This window comes from Labeo rohita, chromosome 23, assembly GCF_022985175.1.
Source record: "Labeo rohita strain BAU-BD-2019 chromosome 23, IGBB_LRoh.1.0, whole genome shotgun sequence".
In the NCBI taxonomy this organism is placed as follows: Eukaryota; Metazoa; Chordata; class Actinopteri; order Cypriniformes; family Cyprinidae; genus Labeo; species Labeo rohita.
Window position 1 is genome coordinate 9,240,785 of NC_066891.1, and position 18,165 is coordinate 9,258,949.

Genomic DNA, 18,165 nt, shown 5'->3' on the forward strand with positions numbered 1-18,165 from the left:
ATATAGGCCCTTGAAATTATTTTGTGCAAGAAGTTTTCTGGAAAAAAATTCCATATTATTCCTTCCGGCCCGCTAATGTGTTATTTTGCCAACATTTTGTGGTCTATGCATACTATCTTGCTTGATTTCCAATAGTTAGGGTGACCATACGTCCTCTTTTCCTCTGACATGTCCTCATTTTGGACCTAAAAAAATGCGTCAGGCTGGGATTTCTATCGCCCAAAATGTCCGGGATTCTGCTTTTTGTATTAAAGCCCTAAGCTGGACTGTTTTCTTGGTCCCGCTGAATTTAGGGCCATTACTGCCTGCATACGCAATGTTAAATATAATTTTTACACATCGGGGAGCTGGTATCGTATGTGGTGTATGAGCAGCTATTCACTTCGACTTTCAATTTTGCGATCACACATACTCTATATAAAGGGAGCACATTAAATCCTCCAGCATGATTTTTCAGTCATCTCCTCTTACTCTTGTCTTGACCCACGACCAGTTAAATCTGATTCCTGCATCTTGTGTTGGATTTAGGGTTGCCAAATCCACATTTTTTGCATGGAATTAGGCTGATTTTAAACTGTTGCGAAAGGTTGTTTTTTCTCCTGTAAGTTAAATGTTTGAAATACCTTTATTACCTAAATTACCTTTGACTGAAATGCTTGTATTATGACATTTTGCATTCTACCTGTGATAAAACTGTGCAAGCTATTAAGTTTTGTGATGGCCACTGGTAGGAAGCTTTTTAGCTGTGTTTATGATCAGTCTGCACAAAGGGTGACTGTGAAATATACATTTTAGGTATGGGAATTAAATATTTTGAGTTTTCATGTGGGATATGGTCATTGCGCTACTTTGGGGGCTTTTTAATTATAATAACTAAGATTACAAAGAATGGCTTGCCAGAGATCCAAATAGTTGAATTTATAAAAATTTATAAAAAAAATGATCTGGTTCAAAAGTTTACATCCCCTTGATTTTTAATACTGTGTTTTACTGTTGTTTGTCCTGAACAGTTAAACTGCCTGCTGTTCTTCAGAAAAATCCTTCAGGTCCCACAAATTCTTTGGTTTTCCAGCAGTGTATTTGAACCCTTTCCATCAATGACTGTATGATTTTGAGGTCCATCTTTTCACACCGAGGACAACTGAGACTGATACGCAACTATTACAGAAGGTTTAAACACTCATTTTATATGATCCTCCTTATTTTGTTAAAATAATGAACATTTTTAATGATTCTGAAAGGGGGGGGGGGGGGGGCTCAACTGTATATTCAGACATTCACAAGAGCTCTCAATGTTCATTTGTCAGCGTGAGCAATTACTGCAAGTTCTGTACATATGTTTCATTCTCCTTTAAATTTGGGGAAGGGCCATAGGAGTGGAGTGTTCTTGATGTAGTTCTGGAAAGCAGGATCCGATCCCCACTTCTTCATAGCTTGTTTCTCAAGGATGGGGATCCCACTAACGTGTCTCAGTAAGAACCAAACGAAGAGAGGAGAAAGTGCACTGAGGTATTGAGGTCCACGCATGACGGAGGAAGCGGCCAGGAACAGGCCTGACCATTGCAGAATCTCCCCCCAGATAGTTTGGGTGTCTGCTGTATGCCCACAGTCCATGATGAATAAACCTTCCCTGTGAATACAAGTAGGCTTACATGATTAATGCCTTAACATTAATTAAAATGTCATATGCAAATGAATAAGCACTCAAGTCAGGATTACTTGAAGCTAAATTCAAAATATTTAGTTAAAGGTGAAGTGTGTAATTTCTGCCTCACTTCCCCTGCCTGCCGTTGGTTGGGCAACAGATAGCCCCACCCCAAACACATTTGGTTAAGCAAAAAGCTGTTTCAGGCTGTTTAAAAAAATGTTTTGTAAAAGAACAACCTACATATGGTTAACATTTAGTGTCTGTATATTTAACCCATTTGGGGAAAAAACACTTCTCTGGTATTCTTCCTTTAGTAATTTGTGCAACATTTTTTTGCATAAAATGGCTTAAGACAACCAGACGTTAAGAACAACCAGTTTGATCCAGCACATTATCTTTAAAGGCACAGGCCTTACAAAATTGGTGCTAATATCTCTTTAGGATATAGGTTAAATGACTTATATGTCATTATGTACTTTTCCACAACTGAGTAGTCTTATCAAGTTATTATTATCAGTGCATGTTGTTACTCACAGCGTTATCTGGATCACTCCTAAAATTCCACTTCTGCTGGTCGGCAATGGCCTCTGTTGCAAAACCCAGCCCCCATATTCCCCACCCGATGTAGTCACGTGGGCCCAGGGGTTCATCTCTCCTCTCACTGTTTAGAATTAGGGTGGGCAATAGGGTAATAAAGACCCACAAAGCTAGAAAAAAAAAAGGAAACAAGTTTCATTTTAATGAAATGTCAGTTTTTTAGTACTTAAGTTACTTTCCTTGTTGGTCCTTCCTAGTGTAGAATATTGGAATAGAATAGAATAGAATATACAAATATAATAGAATTGAGAAATATGTTCATTATGTGAACATACAGAAATTGTAAGTTCAACTTCTGCTTATGGTATTTGAACCATAATATAATATACACTGACCAAAATTATAAACACAACACTTTTGTTTTTGCTCCCATTTTTCATGAGCTGAACTCGAAGATCTAAGACTTTTTCTATGTACACAAAAGGCCTATTTCTCTTAAATATTGTTCACAAATCTGTCTAAATCCGTGTTAGTGAGCGCTTCTCCTTTGCAGAGATAATCCATCCATCTCACAGGTGTGGCATATCAAGATGGTGATTAGACAGCATGATTATTGCACAGGTGTGTCTTAGGCTGGCCACAATAAAAGGCCACTCTAAAATGTGCAGTTTTATCACACAGGACAATGCCTGCGCAAGTTTTGAGGGAGTGTGCAATTGGCATGCTGACTGCAGGAATGTCCACCAGAGCTGTTGCCTGTGAATTGAATGTTCATTTCTCTGCCATAAGCCGTCTCCAAAGGCATTTCAGAGAATTCGGCAGTACATCCAATCTGTAACCACACCAGCCCAGCACCTCCACATCCAGCATCTTCACCTCCAAGATCATCTGAGACCAGCTACCCGGACAGCTGCTGCAACAATTGGTTTGCCTAACCAAAGAATTTCTGCAAAAAACTGTCAGAAACTGTCTCTGGGAAGCTCATCTGCATGCTCATCCTTCTCATTGGGGGCTCAACCTGACAGCAGTTCGTCGTCGTAACCAACTTGAGTGGGTAAATGCTCACATTCGATGGTGTCTGGCACTTTGGAGAGGTGTTCTCTTCACGGATGAATCCCGGTTTTCACTGTACAGGACAGATGGCAGACAGCGTGTATGGTGTCGTGTGGGTGAGCGGTTTGCTGATGTCAACGTTGTGGATCAAGTGGCCCATGGTGGTGGTAGGGTTATGGTACGGGCAGGCGTATGTTACGGACAACGAACACAGGTGCAATGTATTGATGGCATTTTGAATGCACAGAGATACCGTGATGAAATCCTGAGGCCCACACCTGTGAGGTGGATGGATTATCTCAGCAAAGGAGAAGTGCTAACACAGATTTAGACAGATTTGTGAACAATATTTGAGAGAAATAGGCCTTTTGTGTACATAGAAAAAGTCTTAGATCTTCGAGTTCAGCTCATGAAAAATGGGGGCAAAAACAAAAGTGTTGCGTTTATAATTTTGGTCAGTGTAATATAAATTAAATAGAATTTATACGGTCATTATGTGACAGTATAGAATAGGTGCAAAATTCAACTTTGACTTTTCATAATAATTATTCATAATAGAATAGAATAGAATAGAATAGGATGAATATTTGAACTTTGCTATGTGATACAGAATAGAACTTGTAAGCGACGTATACGTTTAACTTCTATTTATGGTATTTGATTTATAATAGAATGGAATAGAATATTGAAACAATAGAACTGACAAATTCAACTTCTACTTTTCATAATAATGATTCATAATAAACTGAAATAGAATATGTTGAATATTTGATCTTTATAATGTGATAGAGAATAGAACAGAATAGAGTTTGTAATTAACTTGTAAGTTCAACTTCTACTTTTGGTATTTGGTTCAAAATATAATGTGACCACTCCGAATAGTTTGGGTCAGAAAAGTATTAAATTATTTGTATATATTTATTTTGTATCTGTTTATGTCTATTTCTGCTTACATGTGTATATAGTTTAATTTCAATTACTTTAATGTGTGCTTGATGTGAGTTTGCACTGAAAAGTCAAGCTGCATTTTCCAAATTCCGGTGGCAGTTGAGAGAGTAGAGTTACCGAGACAACCGCGGTGCATCCTCAGACAACAAAGAGGACCACTTGGACAACCACTAACTCTTGTCTCTCTCATTTACTATTAAGGTTAGTTAAGTTTATTAAAATTTAATAACAAACTTTAATTGAAGTGCTTTAATGCTCAAATAACACGTTGATAATCAGTTGATAATTTGTGTAACTGTGTAATTTTAAGATACTTGTGTAAAAGGGATGTCCATTCATGTATCACTTATCTGAGTCGTTTGTATAATATTTACCTGAAATACTTGCCTGAGTTGTTATAAGTCCAGTTGTGTGAAAGAATAAGAATATTTCTGTATATATGGTTATGTATTTATGCATTTATTTACTGTGATTTTATTGAAGTATCTACATGTACTATTACTGTGATTTAAAGTGTCTAAATTAATACAATGGTTATTAAAGACAACAAAGAGGACCGCTTGGGCAACCACTAACTCGTCTATGTCTCTCTCATTTACCATTAAGAGAGTACTACAATAATATAATATAATATAATATAACAAATTGAATAGAGATATAAAGTTGTGGTCATTATATGATCGTATAGAATAGGTGCAAAGTTCAACTTCTACTTTTCATAATGATAATTCATAATAGAATAAAAATCGGATAAACATTTGATCTTTATTATGTGATATAGAATAAAACAGAATAGAACATGCAAACAACATGTAAGTTTAACTGCTATTTATTGTATTTAATTCATAATAGAATAGAATAGAACAGAATAGACATAGACATGGTCATTATGTGACAGAATAGAACATTTTAGAGTAGGTCCAAAGTTAAGTTTTGTGCGACTCCAAATAGAAAAGAATGTAACAGAATATAGAAATAGAATAGGCTGACTATTTGATCATTATGTGAAATGAATAGAATAGAACAGTATAGACTAGGTGCAAAGTTCAGTTTTTGTGTGACTCAGAATAGAAAAACTTTGTAATAGAATATTGAAACAGAATAGGTTAAATATTTTGATCATTATGTGAATAGCATAGAATAGAATAGAATAGAATAGAATAGAGATATATGATCATTATGTGACAGAATAGAACAGTATAGAGTAGGTGCAAAAGTCAGCTATTGTGTGACTCAGAATAGAAAAGAAAGGAATAGAAAAGGTTGAATAATTGATCATTATGTGAAATAGAATAGAACAGTATAGAATAGGTACAAAAGAACAGATGCTTCTACTTATGTGATTCATAATATATCATATCATATATCATATACTATCATATAACATAATAAAGTTTGTGTTTGTTGTGACACTATTTTAGAGTGATGTATGAAGACTGAACACAAATGGCCTACTGCAGCCATCAATTAACAGTAACTATGCAAATAATCAATAGCAGTAGTTGAAATACCTTGCACGGTCCAGTACACAAAGAATGTCCCAGGGCTGTCTCTGACATTGTTAAATCTCCGGTCTTGTCCTTCCTTTAGGATTCTAAGAAAGAGAAATGTCCCGAGCCTGCAGGACAAGGCCCAATCTGTTACTTATTGACTTATTAACCAGACTTTAATGGATACATTAATACAACATGAAGCTGGACTGACTTCACTTTTATTAATGCTGGTAAAGCAAAAAGACTCCAATAAATAGACCTGTCTTTTACTTTATTGATCACTTTCATCTATCTATCTATCTATCTATCTATCTATCTATCTATCTATCTATCTATCTATCCTTACCTCAGCCCCCAGGCAGAGACAAGTCCAGTTTGTACGTTCTGTCTAATGTGGCCATTTCCGCCCCAAATACGACTCAGATGAGCCAGCATTATGAAGGTTCCAGATCCTACAAAATAACAAAATTAATTTGTAGTTAAACTGATAAGGCATTCAATATCCTGCTAGATATGGGCAGCGCAGCCAGTCACCTGTGTCCGTCCATTTTAAAAGTGAGGCGTGTTCACTGAATATTTCACCAATGAACCTAGAGACAATTGGTAGCAAAGTTCAAGGATTCTCAAGAGCACATTTCTCAGAGAGAAAGAGAGAGGGAATAGCGCTCAGGGAGCTGGGTTTGAAAGACTGAAATGATTGGATAATATTTGCACTCTACAGAAAGGAAATGCAAATTGAATGGTGACAGGTGAGTAGAAGCTAATTTTTATTTAGAAAATAAGACTATGAATAAGACATGGATAATCCTCATATCCTCATAAGCCTGGAAGTTGCTGTTACTCTATCCATGCCCTGCGTAAAATGCTAATCAATATAGCTGTTAAAATTAATATATGCAGTATTAAACTTATTATATATTACATTCTAAATGGGGGTTAAAATGAAATATATTCATGTATTTTAAATATCTGACAGATGTTTGTTTAAACTGTATGTTTACGTACGAAAATAATTTATTTTCGATGTCTGCGCATACGTTTTGATTCATAAAGATTAAAATAACATATAATTTTGGACATCTACTTATTTATGTATTATTCAAAATCATATCCGAGTTACAGCCTTTCATTTTTCCACCCGTTTTCTGACAAATCCCGCCTCTCCTGCAAGATTGACAGTGACGTATCCAGAATTTGGCCAATTATAGGACGGATACTCTATGAGAAATTGATCTGATTGGTTGAGAGCCCGGCTTATCGGAATACTGGAAAGCCAAGCACTTCAGTAAACTGGTGGAAGATCGTGCCTTGTGGGTGGAGACGTATTTATGGTCGTTTCACAACAAGTTATTGTAGTTTAGATAACCGCCGTCTCGAAATACAATTTGATAACCTATTTGTGACGTTAAAAAAGTACGGGGAAAAAACGCTTAATGAGTTGCGACACAACAAAACAACTAACTTAACGTTACAATATTCTTCAAGGCGAGATACCATTTATGTGTGTGCATTCTAATGCATAACCATTACATATCCGACAAAGCAAGGGTAATATTAATATTGTGTGACTAAGTTACGCCTTTTGGATAAATCATTTACCTGCCAAGTCGTAAAACTTCTCCGTTTTGAGAGCAGACGCTAGTGCCCACCCGACCCACTGAATGGCCAGGTCGGTGGCTGCACATTTGGCCAACGTGCTTCCCATGATCATGTCCAGCAGGTCCTGAAGAAGCTGCACTGTTACAAACTTAAGAGTTCAATCAGCAGAGCAAAGTTCATAACGTCAACATTAGTGAAGAGGAGGGGGAGTGGTCAATGCTTCTTATGTATGTGCTGTGACTTCTGGGAAGTGGAGTTTGAATATCTGTAACACAGAATAGAATAGAATAGAATAGAATAGAATAGAATAGAATAGTTCAGCTTCTTCTCATTTCTTAGATTTATTTATATAGTGCTTTTTCAATTTCAATTTTTTGAAATATTTTTACTATTTAAAATAACTGTGTTCTGTTTGAATATATTTTAAAATGTAATTTATTCCTGTGATTTCAAAGCTGAATTTTTAGCAACATTACAGTCACACGATGCTCCAGAGATCATTCAAATATTGTTGAAAACAGCTGAGCAGAAATTTTTCAGGTTCTTTGATAAATAGAAAGTTCGGAAGAACAGCATTTGTTTGGCATAGAAGTCTTCTGTATCATTCTAAATGTCTTCATCATAACTTGATCAATTTAAAGCATCCTTGCTAAATAAAAGTATTAATTTCTATAATTGTGACCCTGGACCACAAAACCAGTCATTAAGGGTCAATTTTTCAAAATTGAGATTAATACATCATCTGAAAGCCGAATAAATAAGCTTTTCATTGATGTATGATTTGTTATTATATGAAAATATTGAGAAAATTGCCTTTAAAGTTGTCCAAATTAAGTTCTTAACAATGCATATTACTAATCAAAAATTAAGTTTTGATAGATTTACAGTAGGAAATTTACAAAATATTTTCATGGAACATGATCTTTACTTAATTTCCTTGGCATAACATAAAAATCAATCATTTTGACCCATACTATGTATTTTTGGCTATTGCTACAAATATACCCCAGCGACTTAAGACTGGTTTTGTGGTCCAGGGTCACAATTTCTTTCACAAACAACAAAAAGATACTCCAAGCTTTTGAATGGTATAGTGTATGTTAGAAAAGCTTTTATTTCAGATAAGTGCTGATCTTTGGATCTTTCTATTCATCAAAGAATCCTAAAAAAAACGTCAGGATAACAATAATAATAAAAAATGTTTCTTAAACAGCAAATCAGCATATTAGAATGATTTCTGAAGGATCATGTGACACTGAAGACTGGAGTAATGATGCTGAAAATTGAGTTGTGATCACAGGAATAAATTATATTTTAAAATATATTCAAATAGAAAGCAGTTATTTTAAATAATTTAAATAATTAATAATTTTGGATCAAATAAATGCAGGCTTGGTGAGCAGAAGAGACTTCTTTAAAAACATTACAAATCTTACTGTTCAAAAACTTTTGACTGGTAGTGTAATATAATATATGACTCTAGAATTCCTGTGACCCTACATAGGACAAACAGTTTGGAAAATAGATTAATAATATACTGTAATATAGGCCTAATAGAATAAAATTTCATTGTTCTCCACAAGTAGGCCCTTACATGACCATTCACTATAAAATATGACTCAGGGGCCGCCAATGCTCAAGTCATGTCCTAGAAAGATAAGAGGTTTATGACTTATGACTGTGGAAGAAGCCAAGAAAAGGTGTGTCTGTAGTAGAGTACAGACGTATGTAATGACACCAAGTCAAGTGTCTTTGCTCTAAAAAATTTCTTTTATTTTCCAGGGCTGGCCAGGTGATTTAAAGGTCTAACAAAATATTATTTAAGAAGAAAACAAGTGGAGAACATGGCAGAGAGCAAATCCAGCATCAGCTCGAAAGGAGGGGCCAATGTGCTTGCTAAACGGGTGCAGAAACAATTCAACAGAGCACAGGAGAAGGTACGTGGCTGGAATCATAAAACCCAATGTAAAGTCTTTCTGTTTGAAAACTTTAGTCTTATTTTCATCTAATAATCAATCTAGACATGGGAGAAGCTGACACAGGTTGCTTTATCTACTCCTTTGAACAAGAGCCAATGTAAACATGCAGCTTCCTTCTGCTTAACTGGCTCATTTATAGCCACAATTGTATACTAAGGCTGACCAAGTCACCTTTTACTTTTCTGTTGTTTTTTCACCTACTGAGTCTGTTTAAGCCAGAGGTGTCCAGTCCTATTCCTGAAGATCTACCTCTTTGGGAACTTCGGCTCCAACCCTTATCAAACCAGCTAATTAAGATTTTCAGGAGCACTAGAAAGATTTGTTTGAGCAGAGTTAGAGCAGAACTCTGATCTAAGAGATCTCCAGGAACAGGGCTGGACAACTCTGGTTTAAACCCTTCATATCTTGTCATCTCAAACTGTCTGTTGGAAAAGTCAGCTGAACAGTACCATCTACAACCATGTAAGGAAGCTTTTTCTTTGCCAGTGTGCACTTATCAATATTTCAAGGTTCAGGTGTAACATCCATTGCAGTGCTGTCAGTATAGTTTGAGAATCCCCTTGTCATGGCTATCAGGTATGTAATAAGTGATGCCATTGCAGGTGTTGCAGAGGCTTGGCAAATCTGAGGAGACCAAAGATGAGCACTTTGAGCAGTACGCGATGAACCTCCAGTCCCAACAGGTACATTACATCTGCTGTGGTAAACAAAATAACTGCTTTGATGATGAAAAGAATGCCTAATATGTCCATGTGATCTCCTTTGCAGAGCGATGGATATAGAATATACAAGGACCTAAAAGCGTACCTCAACGCTGTCACAGGTTGGCTATTCACTGAGCCTCATGTAGGAGATCTGCATCTTTAAACAGGATGACTGACATGCCTAATTGTGTGTTTAACAGTAATGAGAGATGCCTCAGGTCGACTGTTTCAGTCCTTGTATGATGCCTATGATGATAGCTGGGACGGCGCAGAGGATCTTGGGGCAGTTGTGGAGGTCAGTCTCAGAGAGCACTATAAGAATATAGTCATCAGTCGGCCATATTGGTCACACTGAACATAAACAACGCCATTGAAACGAACGAAACTTGTATATTTTGCTGATTACTGCTGCTGAAAACGGTCAATTATTGTCATGTTTTGGGCTGTACTAATCGGTCAGAACAGGAAAAACACTTGGAGTACTATAGACTGCCAAAAGTTATAACAAATCAAGAAGAAGAGTGCAAAAAGGAACAAAAGGTGTTTGTGGATGTCCAAACTTAACCAGGATTTCCAGGGCAAGAATCTTGACAGCATTCATGTTTGTTCTTATCATTTCCAGTCAGGTAGGTTAAATATTCAGCTAATATCTTTATTAACACTGCTCGTATGTATCTTTACCAGCTATTAACTTTAGCTTGTTAAAATATTGCACCCTTTCCTGCTTGCTAAGTCCTTCTCTATATGATTTAGCATTTTTTATATGGTTTAGACAGCATAAATTTGCAGAACAACTATGCAGTAGTGCATTAACGTGCAGTCCATGCTGTTGTTTAGTACTGTTTGCGGAGTATTGTGACGTAAGTGCAAACTCTCTATAGAAAAACAGAAAAAGTCATCTTCTGACAGGACATTATGACATAAAGCCTATAAATCACTTGTTGTCCAACAGCTACACCAGCAGGTAAATTTACAGCAGGAGTCTGCGTCTGTGCAATGCCTCCATTGCGATATGGTTGTATATGACTGGTTATGATCAGCTGTAATTGGTTCATGCTAATATTTCACCTACCTGACCGAAAATGATAAGCACAAACACAAATGTCAAGATTCTTGCCTTGGAATCCTGGTTCAGTTTGGCCAACCACAAACGCCTTTTGTTCCTCAGTTTATTGCACTCTTCTCCTTGATTTGTTGTAGCTTTTCCCAGTCTGTAGTACTCCAAATGTTTAATGTTTTTCCCGGTCCGACCGATTAGTACAGCCCAAAACATGACAATAATTGACCATTTCCAGCAGCAATAATCAGCAAAATATGCGAGTTTTGTTCAGTTCAGTGGCATTGTTTACATTCAGTGCAGCCAATACAGCCGACTGATGATGCATTATGAAAATGCTCTATTAAAGGAGAACTCCACTTCCAGAACAACAATTTACATATAATTTACTCACCCCCTTTGTTTTTTGAGGAAAACATTTCAGCATTTTTCTTCATATAAGGACTGATATGGTGCCCTGATTTTGAACTTCCAAAATGCAGTTTAAATGCAGCTTCAAATGATCCCAAATGCAGTAACGATCCCAGCTGAGGAAGAAGGGTCTTATCTAGTGAAACGATTGGTTATTCTCATTAAAAAAAAATACAATTTATATACTTTTTAATGCCAAACACTCGTCTTGTCTTACTCTGCTTGGACTGTTTTTGTTCCAGTTCATAACAGTTAGGGTATGTCGAAAAACTCCCAACTTCGAAATCGTCCTATATCGCTGTTTTACCTTTTTTGCTAAGGGTGTTTGATCTTCTTTGCATGTACACGTTGAAAAGACTGGGTCGGTACTTCTGAAGTGATGTAGGATGATTTTGAAATGATTCTTGAAGTTGAGGGAGAAAATACGATCTGAGTTTTTCAACATACCCTAACTGTCTTGAGTCAGAATACACAGAGTTCATGGAGAGCAAGGCAAGACGAGCGTTTGAGATTAAAAAGTATTTAAATTGCATTTTTTAATGAAAATAACTGATCGTTTCGCTATATAAGACTCTCCTCCTCGGCTGGGATCGTTTACAATCATATTTGGGATCGTCTGAAGCCGCATTTAAACTGCATTTTGGAAGTTCAAAATCGGGGCACCATATCAGTCCATTATATGGAGAAAAATGCAAAAATGTTTTCCTCAAAAAACATAATTTCTTTACAACTGAAGAAAGGACGACATAAACATCTTGGATGACAAGGGTTTGAGTACATTATATGTGAATCTTTGTTTTGGAAGTGGACTTCTCCTTTAAATGCACATCTTATCTGTGACCAGTGATGACTGATGACTGATGATGATGACTGATGATCAGAAAATAAGTTTATTATGAAAAAGAACAGCTGAACATCAGTTCATAAATAAAATATATTGTTTAAATTGTTACTGCCTTGAGTTTATCATTTTGGAATAAATGTAAAATGCTTAAAAACACTAAACTGATGAGATTTATACTTGATAGATAGATAGATAGATAGATAGATAGATAGATAGATAGATAGATAGATAAACAGATAGATAAATAATTACTTATATAAATACAAATATGGCTGTCTGTGTTCCAAAGGGAGAAGACCTTCTGTGGAAAGATTATGAGGACAAGCTGTGTGATCAGGCATTAATCACAATGGAGTCTTACATGAGCCAATTTCCAGATGTCAGGGTAACAACGGCTGCCTCATATGCTGGCAGATGTACCTTACATTAAGTCCTCAATCATTTTTTTAATGCACAGTACATGCACAACTATTTTTCTTCATGACTCAGGAAAAAGTGGCCAAGCGAAACAGGAAACTCGTAGACTATGATTCCGCTCGCCATCATGCGACAGGGCTGCAGAATGCTAAAAAGAAGGATGATGTCAAAATTGGAAAGGTATTATATGACATGTTCAAACTATTTCGTATAGTCTGCCTGACACTAAGTTCATAGTCTTACTGGTCATTTCCAACCTTCAATGCATGTTCTTTTCTATCAAACTTGACATTACTAGCAACATATTGATGTGATTCAGATTTAATGAAGACTAAATGTATAGGATTTTATGTTTGTGCTATTGTTTTTATAGGCAGAGGATGAGATGAATGCAGCAAAGGCGATATTTGAGGGCATGAACAAGGAGCTGAAGATGGAACTACCTATTCTATTTGACAGGTGATTTTTTTTATAGAACACAGATGGTTTAAATTTTAATGTCTATTACCTTCATTGATTTTTCTTTGTTCTGCATTCTGTAGTCGCATAGGATGCTATGTCACAGTCTTCCAAGCCGTTTGCAACCTCAGAGACATCTTCTACAAGGAACTTACCAAGGTAAACCAAACAATTTAAAATAAAATACATGGATCAAACAAGTGATTCCTCATGTTCTGCAACTACCTTTTTTCTTTTTTTGCCCCTAAGAACAATGAGGATTTACAGACTGTAATGAAAGAGCTGAGCAGCCAGCATCCAGACAAGAGCTTTGTCGTGAAGAACTTCAACCGGTATAAGGCTTTATAGATTGTTAAACAAGTTGAATATCAGTAGTATAATACTTTATAGTAAATTACTCTCTTTGTTTTTCCTTAAAGGTCTGGTTCCTTGAAGAGAAGGTCATTTAGAGACACTTTGTCCCCCAGATCACTTAAAAACTTTTATGATTTCCACACCAGTTACAACCCCAGGGGCTCTCTAAGGTAAAAACATCATTTCAGGTTCTCTCTTTGTTTTCTCACTTTAAAAGGTTTGGAACTAATGCCATCTGCTGGTGAATCTGCATGATAAATAATATAAAGTTACACACCAGTCAAACATTTTTGAACAGTAAGATTTTTAATGATTTTTGAATAAGTCTCTTCAGCTCATCAAGCCTGCGTTTATTTGATTTAAAGTACAGCAAAAGCAGTAAAATTTTCAAATATTTTTACTATTTAAAATAAGCACTTTCTATTTGAATATATTTTAAAATGTAATTTATTCCTGTGATTTCAAAGCTGAATTTGTAGCATCATTACTCCAGTCACATGATCCTTCAGAAATCATTCTAATATTTTGATTTGCTGCTCAAAAAACTAAATTATTATTGTTAAAAACAACTCAGTAGATTTTATCAGTTTTCTTTGATAAATAGAAAGTTCAGAAGAACAGCATTTATCTAAAATCTTTTGTAACATTATAAATGTCTTTATCATCACTTTTGATCAATATAAAACATCCATGCTAAATAAAAGTTAAAATATATAATCATATATATATATATATATATATATATATAATCATATATATATAATCATATATATATATATATATATATATATATAATCATATATATATATATATATATATAATCATATATATATATATATATATATATATATCATATATATATATGTATATATATATATATATACTGACTCCTGATCTTTCTATTCATCAGAGAAGACTGGAGTAAAGATGCTGAAAATTCAGCTTTGATCACAGGAATAAATTACATTTTAAAATATATTCAGATGGAAAGCAGTTATTTTAAATAGTAAAAAATATTTCACAATATTACTGCTTTTTCAACATATTTACAATATACTTTCTATTACAGGAGAGACAATTCATCCAGTTTTAAGTCTAAGAGACCCACATATGGGTCATACAGCCCTAGGCAGACCAGCCCCACCAGCCCTCATTCCCTTTTTGAGAACGTCCCTGGTGCAAAAGGCAGCCCTACAAGATTAGATTTTCCTACAGAGGAAGGTACCTCACCCCATAAGCCACAACTAGATAACACCAGCAGCTCTGAAGATAAACCAGTGCAGGAAGACAAGAAAGCCAAAAAGAACGAGTCTTCTCAAGCCTCAGATCAAGATACACCAAATGAAGAGGAGTCTTCTGACGAGGACAGTGATGAGTGTGAACTGAAACCAAGCGCAAACTCTGAATGCTCCAACATCACAGATCAAAAAACACCTGAGAAGGTGAGAGACGATGGGCCTTCAGGTGCGGAGAATGGAATAGCCTGTGAGACTAAGTCAGATCTGGAACAACCTGAGGCTTCAATCAATGTGAGCAAAGATGTAAACACATTATAAATACAGTTATTTTACCAAAATAAGTAATTTTGTTTAGTTGAGTCTCTTGTTTGTCCTGAACAGTTAAACTGCCCACTGTTCTACAGAAAAAATCCTTCAGGTCCCACAAATTCTTTGGTTTTCCAGCATTTTTGTGTATTTGAACCCTTTCCAACAATGACTGTATGATTTCGGATCCATCTTTTCTCACTAAGGACAGCTGAGGGACTCATATGCAACTATTACAGAAGGTTGAAACTGATGCTCCAAAACGAAAAACCATGCATTAAGAGCCAGGGGGTGAAAACTTTTGAACAGATTGGTGATGTGTACATTTTTCTTATTTTGCCTAAATATCATATTTTCTCATTTAATACTGTCCTTAAGAGGCTACAGAAGATAGTTACATGTTTTCCAGAAGACAAAATAAGTTAAATTTACCCTGATCCTCAAATTTCAAAAGTTTTCACCCCCCACTCTTAATGCATTGTGTTTTCTTCGAAGCATCAGTGAGCATTTCTGTAATAGTTGCATATGAGTCCCTCAGTTGTCCTCAGTGTGAAAAGATGGATCTCAAAATCCTACAGTCATTGTTGGAAAGGGTTCAAATACACAAAAATGCTGAAAAAACCAAAGAAATTGTGGGACCTGAAGGATTGCTGGTGCATATAGTGTGGTGCTCAGTAATTTTAGTAGGCCAATGTTCCATTCTGAGCATTATGTTATTTCTTAAAAATGTAACTCAAAACAAGGTGTCATTTTTATTTGTTTGACCCGTTTCAAGGCTCTTACCAAGGGTGACCGTCCATCAGGAGAGGTGAAGGAGTGAGCGACAACAGAGGCCCCTAAATAGCAGACAAAAGGTCAGCATAATTTGAGAGCACTTCTAGCACACTCATGTTGTGCTCATGTGTTTCATTTAATCCACTATGAGCAGATGGCTAAATATGTTTTTCATTTAAATTTCATATCTGTTTACAGAAAAGACAGTGTTTATTGGCAACACACTGGAATCGGGCTGCAAATGCACAACGTAATTCTTGATCTTTTGAGATATATATTTTTAGATGTTTAAATTGTGGGTTTTAATTCAAGAACAGTTTCTTTTAGAATATAATCTCTTTAATGTATTTTATCCTATGTGGTGGTCTTCCTTAAGCATTTTAATGTTTTTAGCTACATAACTTAATAAATGACATACTTTTATCTAATTGATCAAAGAAAACAATGGAAATGTTACTTGGATAATGTACTTGCCAATCATCTATCATTAAATAACTTAATAAAAGTGAACTTGCCTCTCAGTTGCCTATTGTTTTTACATGTTCTTCATCACGCACTTAAGCAATTAACGTTGAACTAATGATCCAAATCTTCTATTTTTTTTTCTCTGAAGTTAGCCTAGAATGCTTGCAGGGTGGTGGTTGTTGGTTAATATTAGTCATTTCGTGGAATGCTGCCATTGTTTGATTCTTCACAGGAGCAGGCAGGAGGAAACGCTCGTGAACGCGCCCACACTCCGCCAAGGGAAGTCACTCGTTTTAAAGAATCGACTCTTTCGAACTGATCTTTGTTCCAGAGAAGGATTAAATGATTCTTTACGTCGTGACGCAATTACGTAATCTGGCCGTATGGATACACAATGAAACGTCAGAATAAAAGCGAATGTCGTTTATTTCTATTACGAGTTTTTAATTTAATTTCATGTGCCTCAGTTCAGTTTATCGCAGCTATGATATAGCTTATAAAAACATAAAATCATTTTTTTGCTTTTACATTAGGCCTAAACAGTATATAAATTCGTGTTTTTTAATGTTTTTGCACGTTTTAATAAAATAGTATACATAAATGAATTATATGACAGTTCTACATTAATGGATCAGTCTGAATACGTTTGTAAGTGTGTTGATAAACTGTCCTACACTCAGTCCCTTACAAAAATTAACTATGATTTTACTACAAATAAAACAAACGAACAAAAAAACATGGTTACTATACTTAAACCATGGTATTCTAACCATAGTTTAACCATGGTATTTGTAGCAAAACTGTGGTTATAAAAATACGCTAAAAAAAAACATGGTTACTATAATTTTACTATAATATAACCATGGCTGATTTTCGTAAAGGAAGTTGTAAACCTTTCCGGTACGTCTTAAAATCCAGGGTTGTCACGACAACGGTTGTTTTTGACTTAATCGTTTATGGACTCAAAAACGGCAGACCTATTCGTGAACGAATCGTTCAGGCCGGAATTGTGAATCAGTTCAACTGATTCACTAAAAAGATCCGAATCAAATAAACGATTCCTTCACAAATCGGACATCGCAGACTTAGACAGTCTTGTGGATGAGCGTGTGTTGGATTCACGCTGGTCTGCTTTGGCTTCAAAGCTGCTTACTTTTAATGATTTCTCGGTCTGAAGTTTAATTTTAATAGCTTTGAGCAGCGTCTTCAACTAGAAGTAGTTTATCCGCGACTTTGACACTCAGACAGGTAAGTTTTTTGTTCTTGTTGGGTTGGAAGTAGATCTGACGGTTTCAAATGGCTAAACAGCTGTTAAATGATGAGTTTTACGGCTCTTTAGTGGTCGTTCACAGTGTGAGAGGGGATTTTCCAGTACTATCGATCAAATCTAATACATGGGCTCGTGAGGATTACAGTTTTAGGTTGTCTATACTGCAAACAAACACATAATCAATCTCACCGGTGCGTGTTTCTTTGAGTATCTGGTGACCCAGCACCTCTAGCTTTTGTGTGTAGTGTAACCTAACTTACCTACAAAACGATGAGAGCCGTTTAAAATGACTTTTGTGTTTTAACCCTACGAGATTCGTAAGATGGAAAGTTAATTCAATTTAGGAAGTGAGACTTGTGACTGCTACCACAGCGTTTTATTTATAAGTTTAAGGGTCATTGAACAAAACGGGTGCCTTTGTGTACATTACATGCATGCGGGTGAATACAAGTTAAAGAATGGAAAGCTAATGCAAACATTTAATGTATGTTGATATAGACTTTTTCCCTAATCACGGTATAAAAAAAGAGAGAGAAAAATTCTTTGTCTTTTCTCATGCCTTATCAGACTTGTCTCCACCCTTGTGTACCCAGCTTATTCACATTAGCA

The 18,165-nt window shown here is 35.7% G+C and overlaps 2 protein-coding genes across 2 annotated transcripts; one reads left to right on the forward strand and one right to left on the reverse strand.

The window, feature by feature from the left end:
• Positions 1-956: 956 nt before the first annotated feature.
• si:ch211-210c8.6 (uncharacterized) lies at positions 957-7,435 on the reverse strand (the record flags this gene model as incomplete). Its single annotated transcript, XM_051096649.1, is given in 6 exon segments — positions 957-1,575; positions 1,577-1,630; positions 2,183-2,355; positions 5,698-5,804; positions 6,026-6,131; positions 7,279-7,435. Coding segments are annotated over 6 exon segments (831 nt in total), but the record flags the coding sequence as incomplete, so codon positions are not given.
• On the forward strand, positions 6,260-16,342 carry bin2a (bridging integrator 2a). The gene is made up of 14 exons (XM_051096648.1): positions 6,260-6,428; positions 9,061-9,215; positions 9,860-9,940; positions 10,026-10,080; positions 10,162-10,256; positions 12,563-12,658; positions 12,763-12,870; positions 13,064-13,149; positions 13,233-13,308; positions 13,399-13,481; positions 13,569-13,673; positions 14,573-15,032; positions 15,823-15,901; positions 16,020-16,342. The coding sequence occupies exons 2-13, from the start codon at positions 9,123-9,125 to the stop codon at positions 15,865-15,867; spliced, it is 1,383 nt and encodes a 460-aa protein (XP_050952605.1). The 5' UTR covers positions 6,260-6,428; positions 9,061-9,122; the 3' UTR covers positions 15,868-15,901; positions 16,020-16,342.
• The last annotated feature ends 1,823 nt before the right edge of the window (positions 16,343-18,165 follow it).

What these genes read in the sequence shown, in the direction of transcription:
- bin2a (XM_051096648.1), top strand. Translation starts at nt 9,123, where the DNA reads ATGGCAGAGAGCAAATCCAGCATCAGCTCGAAAGGAGGGGCCAATGTG. An exon ending in TGAACCTCCAGTCCCAACAG is followed by an intron (nt 9,941 to 10,025) that starts GTACATTACATC and finishes TCTCCTTTGCAG; the next exon opens with AGCGATGGATATAGAATATA. An exon ending in CTACCTATTCTATTTGACAG is followed by an intron (nt 13,150 to 13,232) that starts GTGATTTTTTTT and finishes TGCATTCTGTAG; the next exon opens with TCGCATAGGATGCTATGTCA.